This window comes from Spea bombifrons, chromosome 6 (genome assembly GCF_027358695.1).
Source record: "Spea bombifrons isolate aSpeBom1 chromosome 6, aSpeBom1.2.pri, whole genome shotgun sequence".
NCBI classification, from domain to species: Eukaryota; Metazoa; Chordata; class Amphibia; order Anura; family Pelobatidae; genus Spea; species Spea bombifrons.
Window position 1 is genome coordinate 42914055 of NC_071092.1, and position 15874 is coordinate 42929928.

At 41.8% G+C, this 15874-nt stretch overlaps 1 protein-coding gene across 1 annotated transcript in view; it reads left to right on the forward strand.

The window, feature by feature from the left end:
• Nucleotides 1-823: 823 nt before the first annotated feature.
• DMAP1 (DNA methyltransferase 1 associated protein 1) overlaps nucleotides 824-15874 on the forward strand; it is a 28119-nt gene continuing 13068 nt past the window's right edge. Inside the window, exons 1-9 of the mRNA XM_053469366.1 lie at nucleotides 824-961; nucleotides 1504-1558; nucleotides 2390-2499; nucleotides 2679-2770; nucleotides 3342-3537; nucleotides 5977-6135; nucleotides 6535-6702; nucleotides 8475-8660; nucleotides 11430-11501. Coding sequence (XP_053325341.1) covers nucleotides 2398-2499; nucleotides 2679-2770; nucleotides 3342-3537; nucleotides 5977-6135; nucleotides 6535-6702; nucleotides 8475-8660; nucleotides 11430-11501 — 975 coding nt within the window. The 5' untranslated portion in view covers nucleotides 824-961; nucleotides 1504-1558; nucleotides 2390-2397. The remainder of the gene's footprint in view (nucleotides 962-1503; nucleotides 1559-2389; nucleotides 2500-2678; nucleotides 2771-3341; nucleotides 3538-5976; nucleotides 6136-6534; nucleotides 6703-8474; nucleotides 8661-11429; nucleotides 11502-15874) is intronic.

Sequence of the window (15874 nt, forward strand, 5' to 3'; positions counted from 1 at the left end):
GTATAACCTTATATCAATAAGAAATTAGCACGTATCCTAGTGGGAGCAGCAAAGGAAAAGGATCCACTACTAGAATATGGACCTTTTTATAATGCAGCACTGATGATGATCGGTGAGTGTTTGAGGTTCTTTCAAACAGGTTTTCTGGAGAAAACGTTCAGCAGTTAACGCTGGAGGACGTAGTACTACGTCCTATTGCTTTAAGAAACAGTGGGGCGAAATCCCTGCTGGTGCATGGGAGATCAGCATGTCCACCAAACTTTACTTTGCTTAGCAAGGAATCTCTTATTCCTCTCACCGTAGAGTGTGACCCTGTTAAAATATAAAAACATAGAATAAAATTCCAAACAAATATCTCGGTGCGCACTCATAGCACTGCACTCAGGGGAGAGCTGGCAGCTTTTTGCCCAAGTGCCCCCCAATGTGCATACACTCACTCACCTGGAGCCTGTCCCAGGTGTGAGTGGTCTTGACACTGTTGCAGGGTTAGGTAGCGTTACTTTATGTGACCCCCATTGTGTTTTCTCCCCTGTACCATAATGGACCTGACCCCCAGTTTGCACTAAGGGGGCAGAACTGCACGACACAGCCTGTGCGGAGAACACTACACCCGAGTCACAGTTCTGCAAGGCACGGTACAGCAAAGTACAGTCTATTGTGAAGTCTCCTCGTCATTATATTATAAGGGTAACGGGTTCCATAGCCATTGCACAGCTCAGAAACCCCTACCTTCCCCGCCGAGCCGGCTACTCAGTTGCCATGGAACCAGCCGCCACCCGGATATCCCTTGGTGCACTGGAGAAAAGCTTCCGCTTTTGGAACGCTAGTATCGCGCGTACCGGAAGTGTGTCGGCGGATGTTTACAGTGCCGGACCGTACGGTGTAAGAGCGGCTGGATGTTTTGGGAAACGAATCTCCGAGGGAGTCTTAGCGAGTTAACCCTTCACAGTGCTCGGCTGAGGTGAGTGCTAGCGGGTACCGGGGGGTTGTTCATATGGGCCGGAAATTGCGAGGAGACTGGAGGCCATTGAGATGCCGTCTCTTCACGGCGATGGATGGAAGGGGGTCTCCTATGACAAAACATCCAGGTAGCGTAGAAACGTAGAGTTTATCACCCAAATGTATGAATGAAAACAGCAAAAGCAAGAAGATGGGTATTAGAAGACTAATGACGTAGTGAGACAGTAAAGGCTTTTCTTAGTTTGTGGCAGGGGGTAGGAGATGACAGGGTGATGTGGAGAGAAGGTGAGAGGGTTACAAATACTTGAGGTAGAGTGATTGAATGACATCATATTTTACATATAGAGAGTGCCGGCAGGTTCTATGACGCTGCTATAGTAGCCGAGAATCCAAAATTAAAAAAAAACAACCAATATACAAACTTAATAGTAATGGAAAACACTCAAGACAAACTGGTAGAGAAGGGGAAGAGGGCCCTGCCCCCGTGAGCGCGCGCTCTTTTTACGTAGATGTCAAATAATTCCTTCACTATTTATTTTGCAGGCAACAAACCAGAGTAAGAATACTATATCGGCGTAACCCGGAGCACACAGCTGAGGTAAGCATATTAATCTGTATTTTTAGTAATTACATAGGGATTGTTGAAGACGACGAAGACAACAAGTTGAATTTTCTCATATATATATATATATATATATATATATATATATTATATATTCAATTATGTGTATATAAAGTTATTCAGATCATGCTCTAAATTGTTCTTACATGTATTGGCAACTTGTAGCTAGGCGAGATGTAAATATAAAACGAAGATCTTTTTGTTACTGTGATATAAAAATTCATCATTCATCATTTATCATTAATCATTTATATCTACGGCAAAGAATTTACCGGCCAGTAAAGTACAATAGGATACAATTTGACCAATTGAAAAAAAGATGTATCGTTTCAACCATTCCACAAACCCGTATTAGTTGGTTCAGAAGAAGGCAAAAAATAAAACCCCATGGAGACAGTAATGTCACCTAAAAGGGGAAAAAATCCCTCTTGACTCCGAGGCAGTTGGAAGCACCCTGGATCAACATTACCTTTTTATTTTTACACCTGATAAACCTGTGTGCAAATGTTTTTTTAATATATTAATCGAATTGACCAGAACAACTTCACATGGCAGTCTATTCCATAGTTTAACTGCCCTAACAGTAAAGAAACCTTCTCTGTGCTTAAGACGAAAGCTCCTTTCTTCCAATCTTAAGATATGTCAACAATTTAACACCTGGGATGTATTTTCTTTTAACACAATGAGGGAATTTAAGAATGGACGCAATAGTTATAAGGCTATCCTGAACATAAGTGGGCAGAAAGAGTGGCTTGGTTGGAGCCAAATATCACATGTTTGCTGACAAATTCTAATTTTGATTTACAGGCGTAGCCATGACTACCGGAGCAGATGTTCGTGATATTTTGGAGCTGGGGGGAGGTGATTCGGAGAGCACTGGAATCATCAGTAAAAAAGACATCATAAATGCAGATAAGGTGAAGTTCCTGGAATTGTCATCATTTGTTACCGTATTTGATCAACCACTCAAGTATCCGTTATTGAAATATTACAATGCCACCTAGTATACTGTTTCTTTTTTGTCTCTAGTAGTATAAGGTATGATGGAAAGTATTAGTTATCACCATTACTTTAAACAAACTTGTTTACCTTGCAGAAAAAATCTAAGAAATCATCCGAAACTCTGACTTTTAAAAGACCAGAAGGGATGCATCGAGAAGTGTACGCTCTCCTCTACTCAGACAAAAAGTAAGCGGAGATCACTGTGGCAGGCGGTAAAATTTCTTTGTTCCTTGCATACCAACAACTGAGAAATTGATTCTGATATTTACGGGGTCATGTAATATCATGCGTGACCCCACCGTACTAGCATTGAAGACAGCCTGAGGCCTCACAAGATAAGTGAGTTGTGTGTATCTAAGTATTTTAGGGTGTGTTAGTGTGTGTGACGGCATGTCTTTGTCAGAACTATACTATTTCCCTGTGTCCAGCGAGTTTTTAACATTTCCCTATTGGTCGTTCTCACCGGAGCTGCAAGACTGGATATTTAAATTATTGACAAAGTATGCTTTCTTTTTGTGTTCTTTTTAATGGGTGTAGGTCTTAGAATTTATTTGGTAGTCTTCATGCATCTATATATATATATATAGGGACAGTGTTATTTTGTTTATATTGTCTGATTGTATGGGGCTTTCACATGAATAGTATAGCTGTGTTTGGAAACTTTAATATAACAATTCAGGTGCAGTACATGCAGGATATCTCTGACTTTTCACCTACTGGTCTGTGTTCAGCGTACGTTCTTTGTGTCTTTCTGCAGAGATGCTCCCCCTCTACTGCCAAGCGACACGACCCAAGGTTACCGCACAGTGAAGGCAAAGCTGGGCTGTAAGAAAGTGCGTCCCTGGAAGTGGATGCCTTTCACTAACCCTGCTAGAAAGGACGGTGCCATATTCTATCACTGGCGGCGGGCATCGGAGGAGGGAAAAGATTATCCATTTGCCAGGTTTAACAAGGTAATTTTAGTCCATCCTAATTCTCTGTTATAATTTTTACCTTGGAATGGATTAACACAATTAAGTCTGAGACCTGTCACTCCAGTGTAATTTTCTGTTATGGGGAATACATGCTTAAACTTTTGATAATTTATTATGTTTCATGAGGCATGATTTCTGTGTTTCTCCAACAATACAATGACATCTAGTATATAATGCACAGGCAGTGTTTAAAAGATACTAGAAAAAAAAGCTGTGTGTTTTAGTTTTTGTACATAACCTTTATATGGGTATCTATCAGCTAAGGTCGTGACTATTTTTGTTACCCCCCTCGAATAGAAGGCTGGTCCTGGACAGAAAGATCTTAATGGGTGAAAGTAATCGTGAAGATCTTGTGACAAGATGGTTGTTTTCATTTTCTTACAGATACATTTCACAGCGATTTGTTCTACTGTTTATGCACATATACAAAACTAAAAAAAATTACAGATCCATTCTCGTAGTTGCTCCTGGTACATGCTATAATTTACACGGCACCTGATTGAGTACATGGGGGTATGAAAGCCATAAAATCTTTATATTTCTACATTTGATCATTGGAAATAGTTTTCGTGATCCACAAAAGAACATTGCATCGTGTATATCCAGACAGTTAATCAGATTTATGGTTTTAGTCTTGTCAAGTTGCAGGTAGTATACTTCTTGATCAGTGGTAGGGGGACTTTATGCCCAGGTTGGATGAGAAAAGAAATGGTGGGATACGGTGGTCTCATGCTTGGTGGGTCAAACAAAAATATACTGTATGCAAATCCGTTTAATAGGGACATACCCACCATCATATCCATTACGTCATATTCCTATACATTTATTATTCATAAGGCGCCAGCAAATTCCATAAAGCTGTTACAATAGACGGCAGTGAAAATAGTGAACGTAAAGTAAAAACCCATTTAATTATGCTGGTAAAGAAGGAGAAGATGGCCCTGCTCGTGTGAACTTTCAATCTGTTTGGTGGTTGAGGGGAAAGTGGGACAGTAGGAGAGGACTGTGGATGAGGGTGAGCTGACTGTAGCGAGGGCGATATGGAGAACTCTGTGTTGAAGTTGCAGGTGGGTAAGGTGGGTGGCTTCTGTAGGTTCCTACTTGAGGGTATTTGGGGGGGGGGGTTGTAAGCTCAACACAACTTCTGCTGCCTGTGACCACGTGATATACTCAACACAAGTCAGATTTAGAATTAACAAGACCCCCTATGTACCCAACCAGAAACTACTCCAATTAATTCCAGTGGGAACTCTTCCTTGCCGCTGATCATTGGCGATACAAAGGGACCACAGAGGGCAAAGAAAATCTAGATTATTACTTTATTTACTTTATGTCCCTTTAAAAAAAAATGTTTTCATCCAGCGGTTAAGCCGATGCATTTAGTACTCCGGCTGCCTTCCACTCACAAACTTTCTGACAGGTGCTATCCATAGTCAGCCAAATATCTGAAACCCCCCACTAGCTACCCTCCCTTCTTCCAGGATTCTAATCTTGCACCCCCTCCAGGGGATGAAATGAAACATATCCACACATGTGACAGTTCAGGGCTCCGAGGAGTCTTGCTGCAGTTCTTAAGCTGTGAGTGGAACAAACACAGATGCTTGCACTGAATATGTATGTTCTGTGGGCTCACGGGGGGTGGGAGATGTTTGCTGTGAGAGGTATAGTTTTTACTTCCTAATCAATTAATTTTTTTTTCTTTCAATGGTAGCGACTGAGAATCAGGCAAGGTCACAGAGTCTGTGTACATCACACAGAGACATAGCTGTTTGATGAGATTTGCCATCTGAAAACATTCTTTAACCATTAATGAAATAACCTTCTATCCTTAACACGCGTTAAGGACAACTTGCTATTCTTATATGAGGATGCGATGCTTTGACTATAATGGGTAAAAGTCCCGTGTACATTGAAGAATCAACTATAGCGCCGTATGCAGTAAAGTAGTTTAGTGGTGAAGAGCTGATTCTGTTTCATTAAGTTTCAACGAACCCCCCTAATCAGCCGATCGGGAGGCGGCCATTGTAGTCAGCCGTGTGATATTTTGGGTGATTTTCCCCGCTCAAATACCACCCTGAACTGATTTTTAATGGCACTGCGCATGAAGTCTGTTCCACTATAGGCTTTCATTAGTCAGGGTGTCTTGCTCGATGATTAGGACTGAACCATTCTATTGTTTATCACAAGGCAGTGTGATATCACAGGGAGTCCGGATGTATGTCTAGTATAATGAGCTAAGTTTAACAGACCTGGAATTAGGCAGCTGTCTGAATATATTATATATTATCTACAAACTATAACTATCTTAAAACAAAAAAAAAAAACAATACACTAATTTCGATTACAGAACATATGTAATTCTGCCTTCAAAGTTCTTTTTTTTCTTTTTTCACCATTCTCTTACCCTTTCACTAATAGACAGTACAGGTCCCGGTATATTCAGAACAGGAGTATCAAATGTACTTACATGACGACGGTTGGACTAAAGCTGAGACAGACCATCTATTTGACCTTTGTCGGCGTTTTGACCTTCGCTTCATTGTCATCCATGATCGGTATGATCACCAACAGTTCAAGGTCAGACATTCAACATCAAGTTATTCACTCTTAAAAGTATACTATGTATTAAAAAGGTAATGCATTGTAACAGTTTATTTACAGACACAAAAAATGTCCTATTATACACAAGAGATGCAAGATCTACAATGTAAACAAAGTAAAAATCATGCAAAAGTGGGAAAAACCAAAATGTTTTGTTTAACAAATTTGTAACAAGGCTTAATTGAACAACAAAGGATTTTGTTACCCTGTTGTGTGTGTCTGTGTATATATATATATATATATATATATATATATATATATATATATATCTCCTACTAAATATATTAGGGCATTGTCAAGTGATTGGACACAAATTACATGTTCAGCAGGGCTTTATTGCCCAAGTTGCTCAATGAGGTTTGTTTTATTTTACAGAAAAGATCGGCAGAAGATCTGAAAGACCGTTACTATAGCATATATGCCAAGCTGGCAAATATTCGAGCTACTCCAGGGACTGATCTTAAAATACCTGTGTTTGATGCTGGACACGAGAGGAGGAGGAAGGAGCAGCTGGAGAGATTATACAGCAGGACACCTGAACAGGTGTGTTCTATGCCTATGTTAAAATTTGTCTTTACCGAGATAATTATTCACTAAGCCCTGATTTGTTTTTAGGATCTGTGTCAGGTGTTTAAAAGTGTGGTAAATTCTTGAAACTTTGGAGAATACACACACACGCACACACACTTTACTGTGTTGAGTCGCAAATAACGTCATAGATAACCTGTCTCAGGAGCTGTGCTTTTAATGCTCAATTGAAATACTTGGGAGGTTGAGATGTGCCAAGTGGCCCTGCGCTATTAGGTATTTGTAATAAATACCTAATTTGGTGTTTATCAGATTTCCCCCATTACAAGTTGGGCTGACACAGAGTTTAATGAATAAACAACTGTGTATCTTTTAGCCACTTGCAGTACTAGGTATGAAAAGGAGAATGATGGAGAAACATTATGCTAAATAAAGGTAACCGTTAAGTGGATTTTGTGCATAGAAGAAGTTTACTTTGAGTGTAGAGTAGAAACTTCACGTCCTGCAGGAAATTATAAATTCTATAAAAATCATTGCTACGACTAAGAAAGTTCTCTGATGACTAAAAGAACTTGAAACGCATCGTAGTCCTGTGTCACATACCCCTTGTGTTATAGAATTCTGTTTCTGATCTCAGTAATTATCTGACCAGTGGCTAAAGTGTCAACATGTAAATAAATCCTTACAATGTGCGAACCAAAAGACATTCCAGCTCGCGTTATCTGCAAAGCTTAATATCATTTGGCTATTCTTACCACCGACAAACTGGTGAATAACTCTTTCACGGTGTAGGAAGAAGATAGATTGGAACGCTTCTTGTTTTCACAAATCTGATAGAACGAGAGAACCCCGGATACTGAAAGATTCCCAAGCTTTCTGTTCCTTTTTAAGTAGATGTTATAAGTGTTTTCCACTTGCTCACCGTGCCTTATGACCCCGCTTCTACGATTCCACTTAGAAAACTGAAGTTCAAAGTTATGTGAACTCTCCTAGGTTTGAAGTTTTTTTTCACTGCTTTTCTTACTGGTGCCGTTCCTGATCTCACGCTGTAAAGCAAGAAGGAGTATACAGATCAGGAAGGTGATCTCACTATTCTATACCCATCATACCTCACGGTCTTCTTTAAAGGCTACGTGTTATGCCCCCAGAGCTCCTTTACCTCTGTGAAATTGGTTCCTAAGCTGGTTTTCACACCGGGGGCCTAACCACGTTTAGCCAAATATTCCGCCTCCTATTCAGACCACTTTCTCACTTAATATACGGCCTGGGCACTAATTCATTATATGTAATATAACGGGACAGTTGTTGGTATACGCATACATGCCATACAGCTGCTGAATTTTTTTCTTTTGTTTAATAGGCTGCCTTTTTTATCAAAGGAAATTTTGTCGCAAGCTACCAATTACCATCTTCTATAGACCCCCCCACTGATTCCATTATTAAATTTAATTGTATCTGTCCGATTTGATGACGTCATTGCTGTGCAATAAATGTCGTTGTTTTTTGTTTGTTTTTTTACGATAAATTTACATTAAAGTCGAATAACCTGCGGCACTAACCGTTTGGTTAAAGTTCCTTTTAATGTTTAGTAATATTAAAGGAATGGAGTTGGAACCAAGAAACTTATTAGAGTTTCAGAATGTGAAAGCTCCCATACAAAAATGAGACGCTGAATTTGTAGGGAAGGGGGTAAGAATAAAGTGCTGTTTCGTGTCCACTAGATGGAAGCATTAGCATGCTCTGGCCATCCAGTTTGTTTCTCTGGATAATTCTCTTTCCGCCTGCAGGTGTCAGAAGAGGAGTATCTCATCCAGGAACTGCGGAAAATCGAGAGCAGAAAGAAGGAACGGGAAAAGAAAGCCCAGGACCTGCAGAAACTCATCACCGCGGCCGATACCACCACGGAGCTCCGCCGAGCAGAACGTAAAGCCACCAAAAAGAAGTTGCCGCAGAAAAAGGAAACGGAGAAACCTGTAAGTGCAACCCTCGAGATAAAGTTACGCATACGGCTTCTGGGAGTTTACACACAATGCCGTTGTATACTTCATGAGCACGTCGAAAATGTTAGTAGCCAGTTTCTGAATAAAAGACCCACGATTTCATGAGTATCCACAGGGACAGTGTAAGCTCTAGACAGTATCGTTACTAAAGTCCTTGTGTGATATTTCTTTCTACTATCGGGGTCACAACCCAAAAAAAAATTTTACTAAGAATCTGACACAATTTGACAAAATATAAGGGAAACAATGCTGGGCATTCTGAAATTATCAGGATTTCACAAATGTACAATTCAAAGCAATTTGTAAAGGAGAATCTTCACATTCAAGATAAAACTGTAACTGAACCCAGGACTAAAACATATTTCACGTGTCTTAATATTATCTTTATCTAAATATTCATGTAAAAGGTATTGTCAGGGTATTTCATGAAAATGTCCCTGTATTACCCATGATCCCTCAGTGAAGACGACTGCATAGGAATCCTGCTATCCGCTTAAGGAGAAAGCTGCCCGTTGTCCCCTATTTTCTATCCAAAATAACAAAATTCACAAGATTTATCTAATACTAGCATCTGCAATCACAAACATCCTTAGGACAGCGCTGCTTTATAAAACACGATGGCTCCTAAGTACAGGACAATAGAAAAATTAAAATGGTGATGAAATTAGAAAACAATATGAATAATATGGTGTAAAAATTAGGTTTATGAAAAATAATCAGTTCCTTTTAAATCGTATTTAAGACTTTTTAAGTCTTCTTTGTGAAATTGTAAACCGATATATTCGGATAACAAGAAAATAAAAATCCTTTTCTTTTCAAGTGACAACCATGGTGTTTGTAGGAGAAAATGTAAATTGTGTTTGTGCCCCTGCCATCTAACCACGTTTTAATTGTATTTGTTTGTTTTTTGCAATTAACTAGCGTTAACACCTCCTAGGTATATAGATACGCTTTCATGCTGATGGGTCCTGCGTAAAACCAATGACAGGTGTCAGCCCACCCTTGTGTCGGCTGCATGCAAAGTTACCTTCTCATCGGTCTGTTTACGCTCAGGGGGTCATCGGGAAACCTTGAATCAATAGCAAGGACGCTGCGTCTCCCCAGAGCTGCTTTTCTTGGTGTTTAATAGTCGTGATCAAACAGCCATCGAGCTGAGTAACAATAGGCTGCTTAGAGACAGAACTTTGCGAGACGTTTCCCGAGTTATAGGACATCAAGCTGTCCTAGGAAAGCACGAAATATGAATATAGCGCTACTCGGATATTTACTGTTGTAATGGGACTCGACTCCTCAGAAGAACAAGCATTGGGGTTGCAAAGAAATGTAGAGATAAAACCAACCCCCAATATATGCAGATCGTACCCTTAACAAGAGAATCGGGGATCTGAACGTTTTCTAGGTAATAGAATGCAAAAGGCAAAACAGTGTAGCCATCAAACCCTTTTTTTCTCTTTTCTATTATATTTTTTCCTATTTTTATCTATATTTTAAGCTTCCTGCTGTCTCATTTACACGCAGTCTCTTATTCTACCCTATTATCATGATGCTATTAAGCAAGAGCATCCAACACATTCAGAAACTTTATTTCATGATCTGTCATGCCTACAACCGTCTCTCCCTTTCTCCTCTCTTATACATAACGTGTTTACATCGTTACTTGTGTGTAATTAGTGATGATTGTTCATGTGCTTTTCACGGCATAATCCGCACAATCATCCTATACGTTTTCACAAAATCATTTCACCCTTTTGTTCCTAAAATTAGCGCTTCTCGCAGCGATCCGTAGTTCTCGCTCCGGCTGGAAGGGTGGCGTTTTGCCAATTAAGACGTACCTTTTCCCCATACTGCTTTAAAGGCATGTTCATAACACGCTACGCCATTGCAGTAATATATAATGTCATGACATGCTGATTTCCACGGGAACATGGGATTATGATTTGCCGGAGAATGCGATACTCCAAGTGATGTTTGACAACCTTGGTTCATTACAGCGTGTAAAGCCGTGCGAGAGTGATACTTTGTCATGAGTGCAATAGAGTCGGAGTGTCACCTAGTACTGTTTCAAGGTAGGGAGTTGAAACTTGTTGAGGAATCGGAGATATATATATATATTTTTAATTTCCCAATAATGACACTTGTTACTGTCAAGATTTGTTCTCCACGCCAATCCAAGACGTGTGCGTTACTTGGCATAGAAAAATCATCGCCAACCTGCAAATTGTGATTACTCCAGACTTAAAACTCTGATGTTTTTATGCGGGGCTTGTGTTCGGATTAAATAAATTAGGCTCCATGGACTCGTATTGAGATTTAAGTCCCCCCCCCCATCACTCAGGAGAGCCTCCAATTTGGCCCAGGGCTGTAAGGGACCGGTCACGATGGAAGTTCATCAGCGAACAAACACATTGACGTTTCAAAACGTGATACAAGGGTAATATTTAGTGTGTTTTACCACTGCCCGATTGGACTTTGTCTGATAAGTTTGTAATTAGCCTATTTTGTGTGTTCCTGATCAATCTGTTGGTTACCAGTTTTAAGTCAAAAGATTAAGGGCTATTATTATTATTATTATTATAACATTGTAGAATGTGATGGCATAAATTGTTGGCCTATTGTGAAAGCTCACATGTTTCGTTTTTATCTCACTCTCAAACAATTGAAATTCCTTTGGTGTCCTTTTTTTTTTTTTTTACTTTTGGTTTATTAACTGTGTTGTTTTTTGTTTTGTTATATATTTTCCAGGCCGTACCAGAGACCGCTGGGATACGGTTTCCCGATTTCAAGTCTGCGGGTGTAACGCTGCGCAGTCAAAGGGTAAGTCGTGTTCATGGCATGCTTTTTGAATTTTTGTGCCCATCCTAATGCTCTGGTTTGCGATGGCGAGGTTTCGAGATCTCCCAGTCTGTTTTCTTTCCCATGTAACAACAAAGCAGTTCACAACAGGCACCCTTTTTTATATCTGTAACTCATTATTGGAGTAGCGTTGTGGCATTTTTATGTCGATGCAGAGCCTCTTGCTCTAGTGAGTTATTATACAATGACATAGATTCTCTGTTGGATTACAGCTCCCACCATGCTCAGCCAGTGTTGGTGTCCCATGTCATGGACTTCTCTGTTGCTTCTGGGGATGGTGGTTGTCACGTCATCCAGTGAACTAGAACCTCTTTACCTGCTGGGTTACATTAACAGCTCATTTAACAGCTGAGAGTTTTTCATGTCGGGATTAACCCTTACATTTGCCGTTCAAATGGATAAATGGTCAGAAGTAACCAGGTGTCAGCCAGAAGGGGAAAGCTTCTCGGATTGCAGCGTTAGAGATCCGTGCATAGCTGGTAAGCAGGGCACTGATCACTGATAATTCCTGGTCTCAGTCCTGTGGAAATACATAAATGACTTGGCCCCGCTGCTTGGACGCAGAAATTTAAAGGGACCGTTACTCTATCATGTGCATTAAAGTGCATTTGTTGGCTGGGGTGTCTCTTTAAGTCTCTTCGCTGTACGACAGCTAACAGAACGGCAGAACTGAGGCCTGGTGTAATGAAGTAGGTAGAACAGGAGAATAGTTAGATCTAGTTCAGTAGCTCAAAATTACATCCATTCACAAGAATACGAGATGATTTGTATCTTTCTGACAAAGACAGGCATAGTTGGTGAATTCTGGGAAGGTGAAAGTATTTTTAAGAGAGACGGTGTTAGACCGGTAGTTGTTAATTTATTTATTTTTGGACTGACATTGCCTAATTAATGCTGAACACCGCTAGATGCGTGCGAGATAATGGGTGCCGCTTGGCCATATCCTCCTGCTTTCTGTGAGTAAAGAGTCTGGTAATGAGGGGATCTGAGTTTGATACAATGTTGGTGTCCTGATGTTAGCAATTTAGGGACTGTTTGGGATTTACTGATAATTCTTACTTGTGCAGTCATCAGGGATTGCATGAGTAGAGCCCCTTCGCCTTCGCATCACGTTATTCCACAAAGGAACAGTTTTGATCTTGAAAGATGACAGTTTCATCGACTAACTGAGGGAGGGATGATCTTAGTTATTGATTTATGTGCTGAAATCTAGTGTTTTATAGAAGCTATAAACATTAGTACCTGGTATGAACCTTGGTTAATATTTCTCACTAACCCTAATTGTAGCGTTAAGGTCTTTCAGTTTTTTTTGTGTTTGGCATTCTGCATTAAAGGGCAAAAAACTACAAAGCCCACCATTCCCAACCAGAGAGTTTTAAGAACCCTTGACATTTAATTGTTGTGCCTGTAAAATCCACCATGTGTGACCTTACCGCGTTTGAGCGCCTCTGCGTTGCCGCCTCCCTTCCTGCTCATGGCGTCTCCCTTCTTTATGGCTTCCTTCTGTCAGCCTTGTACCCCGCTCCTCCCTCTTTTATGGGCAAATGGGAGTCTTCTCTGAGTATGGTCTTCTCGGTGGCTCAGTGGGAGAAGATGTGTGTCCTTGCACACCGTTGCTCCATCAGCAATAGGGACCAGGAAATGTCCTATAAGCTCCTTGCACAGTGGTACCGCTCTCCTGCTTCCACTGCACGCTATAATCCTGCTGTGTCTGACGCGTGTTGGAGGTGCGGCTTTTCCCCTTGTTCTATCCTTCACCTTTGGTGGGACTGTCCTAACATACGCCCTTTCTGGACGACTGTGCACTCGTATTTGAGCTCCCTTTCGGACGATAATATCCCCTTTACCCCAGAGTTTTTGCTCCTCCATCACATGCCTTACCCGATTTCTTGGTATAAAGCCTCTGTGATTCGCCACTTAGTGACTGCAGCGAAAGCCCTGATCCCCTTACACTGGGGTGATCCTGCCCCCCCCACGATACGGGAGTGGTTTCAGCGCGTTGAGAGGGCGCGGACCCTTGACGAGCTGATGTGTTCCGCCTCGGATGCGACAGCTAAGCACCTGCGCACCTGGTTCTATTGGATGCGGCTCCTTTCTGATTCTCCGGTCAGCTCCTTATTTGAAGAGCCTCCTGTGTGACCGTCGCACATTCGTACTGGGCCTTCCCACCCCCCCCACCCCCGTTTATTTTTTTTTTTTTTTTTTTTTTTTCCCTCCCTTTCCTCCTCCATCCTTCCACGTCCCTCCTCCCTCCTTCCGCATTCCTCATACCCCCCCTCCTTCCTCCTTACTCCTCCCCCTTTCCCCCTCCTTTTGGGAGTTCCTGCACCTGGCCGTGTTCTGTATTCTCCTATGTGATCTGCTGGTATACCTTGTCCTATTTGTTTCGTGGGGATGTCGCCTCATCACGTTCCCTGTCGGTTTTCACTAGTGTGCTCCTAAAACTTGTTTTTCTGTCGTCGCGCGTTCTATGCTGTGCTGATGTACTGCTGCTACCTGCCTACTGCGTAGGTTGGGACGCCGTGACTCTGCTCGTATGGAATGCTGTGGCTGTGCCTCGCATTCTTGTTGATTTCCCGAGTTATTGTGCTACTGTATGCCGACTGCTGTAACCTCTTGACTGCGGTATTGGTGCCTGTGTTCCCTAATTTCCCTTCCCCGATTTTTCCTTTCTGTATCCCTGCAACCTTGAAAACTTGAAAATTTCAATAAATATTGATTTACCCTAAAATCCACCATGTGTATACGGTAACTAGATTAGATTATTTTTAAAATAGGCACCTTTATTTACATGATGATTTTAATGAAAGTCAGATACCAAGTAAGCTATATGGAGAAAAGTATTGGGACACCTGATCATTACACCATTTTTTATAACATTGCATTCTAAATACAGACATTAATATGTAGTTGGGCCCCCATTTGCAACTAATAACAGCTTTCACTCTCCTGGGAAGGATATCCCCTTCACCATGCCAACAATGCTCTGCTTCCAACACGGTTGGACGAGTCTGATGTGGAGGAACTTGATCGGCCGCACAGAGCCCTGACCTTAACCCCATCGAACGCCTTTGGAATAAACTGGAACAGAGATTGCGTGCCGGGTGTCTCGCCCAACATCAGTGCCCGACGACTGGGTCAGAGCATCTCCAAAACTGCAGCTCTTGTTCCCAGTCTGCAGTGGTCAGTACCCATCAAAAGTGGTGCAAGGAAGGAAAAGCGGTGAATCAGAGACATGATCATGGGTGGCCAAGGCTCATTGATGCACGTGCTGAGGGGGCGAAGGCCGGCCTGTATGTTCACATCCAACAGACGAGCTGCTGTAGCTCAAATTGATAAAAAAGGTTACTGCTGGTTTTGATAGAGAGGGGTCAGAACACGCAGAGCATCGCAGTTTGTTGCGTATGTGACCTCGTAGCCGCAGTTCAGTCAGGGAGCCCGCACTGACCCCTGTCCATTGCCAAGAGGCACCTACAATGGGCACGTGAGCATAAGAACTGGACCACGGAGCAATGGAAGAAGGTGGCCGGTCTGATGAATCACGCTTTCTTTTACATCACGTGGATGGCCGGGTGCGTCACTTTCCTGGAGAACACGCGGCACCCGGATGTACTACGGGAAGAAGCCGGTGGAGGCAGTGTGATGCTTTGTGCGATGTTCTTCTGGGAAACCTTGGGTCCTGCCATTCATGTGGATGTTACTTTGATACGTACCACCTACCCAAACGTTGTTGCAGACCATGTACACCCTTTCATGGACACGGTATTCCCTGATGGCCTCTTTCAGCAGGATAATGCTCCCTGCCACAAAGCAAAAATGGTTCAGGAATGGTTTGAGGAACACGATGAGTTCAAGGTGTTGACTTGGCCTCCGAATTCCCCGGATCCGTGCTGGACAAACAAGTCCGATCCGTGGAGTCCTCATCTCGCAACTTACAGGACTAGAAGGAGCTGCTGCTAACGTCTTGGTGTCAGATACAACAGCGCACCTTCAGAGGACTAGCAGAGTCCATGCCTCGAAGGTCAGGGCTGTTTTAGCAATATTAGGCAGGTGGTCGTAATGTTATGGCTGATCGGTGTATATAAATGGTATTTTGATACACTTTTTCCTTTTTGTTTGCGTTACTGTCCGTTCTCCTCATGCTCTTAACAAAGTAACTATTCTCCCCTTTACTAATCAATACTGCGTTCTGTTTACTTTGTTAGCAGACACAATTTTCCTTTTTAAACCACAACATATCTCTGATATTTTTAGCATGATAGATGCAATTACTTGGTGAGATAAGTAATCTTTTTTTTTCTTTCTTTCTTTATTGATTGCACTGTGGGCATCTG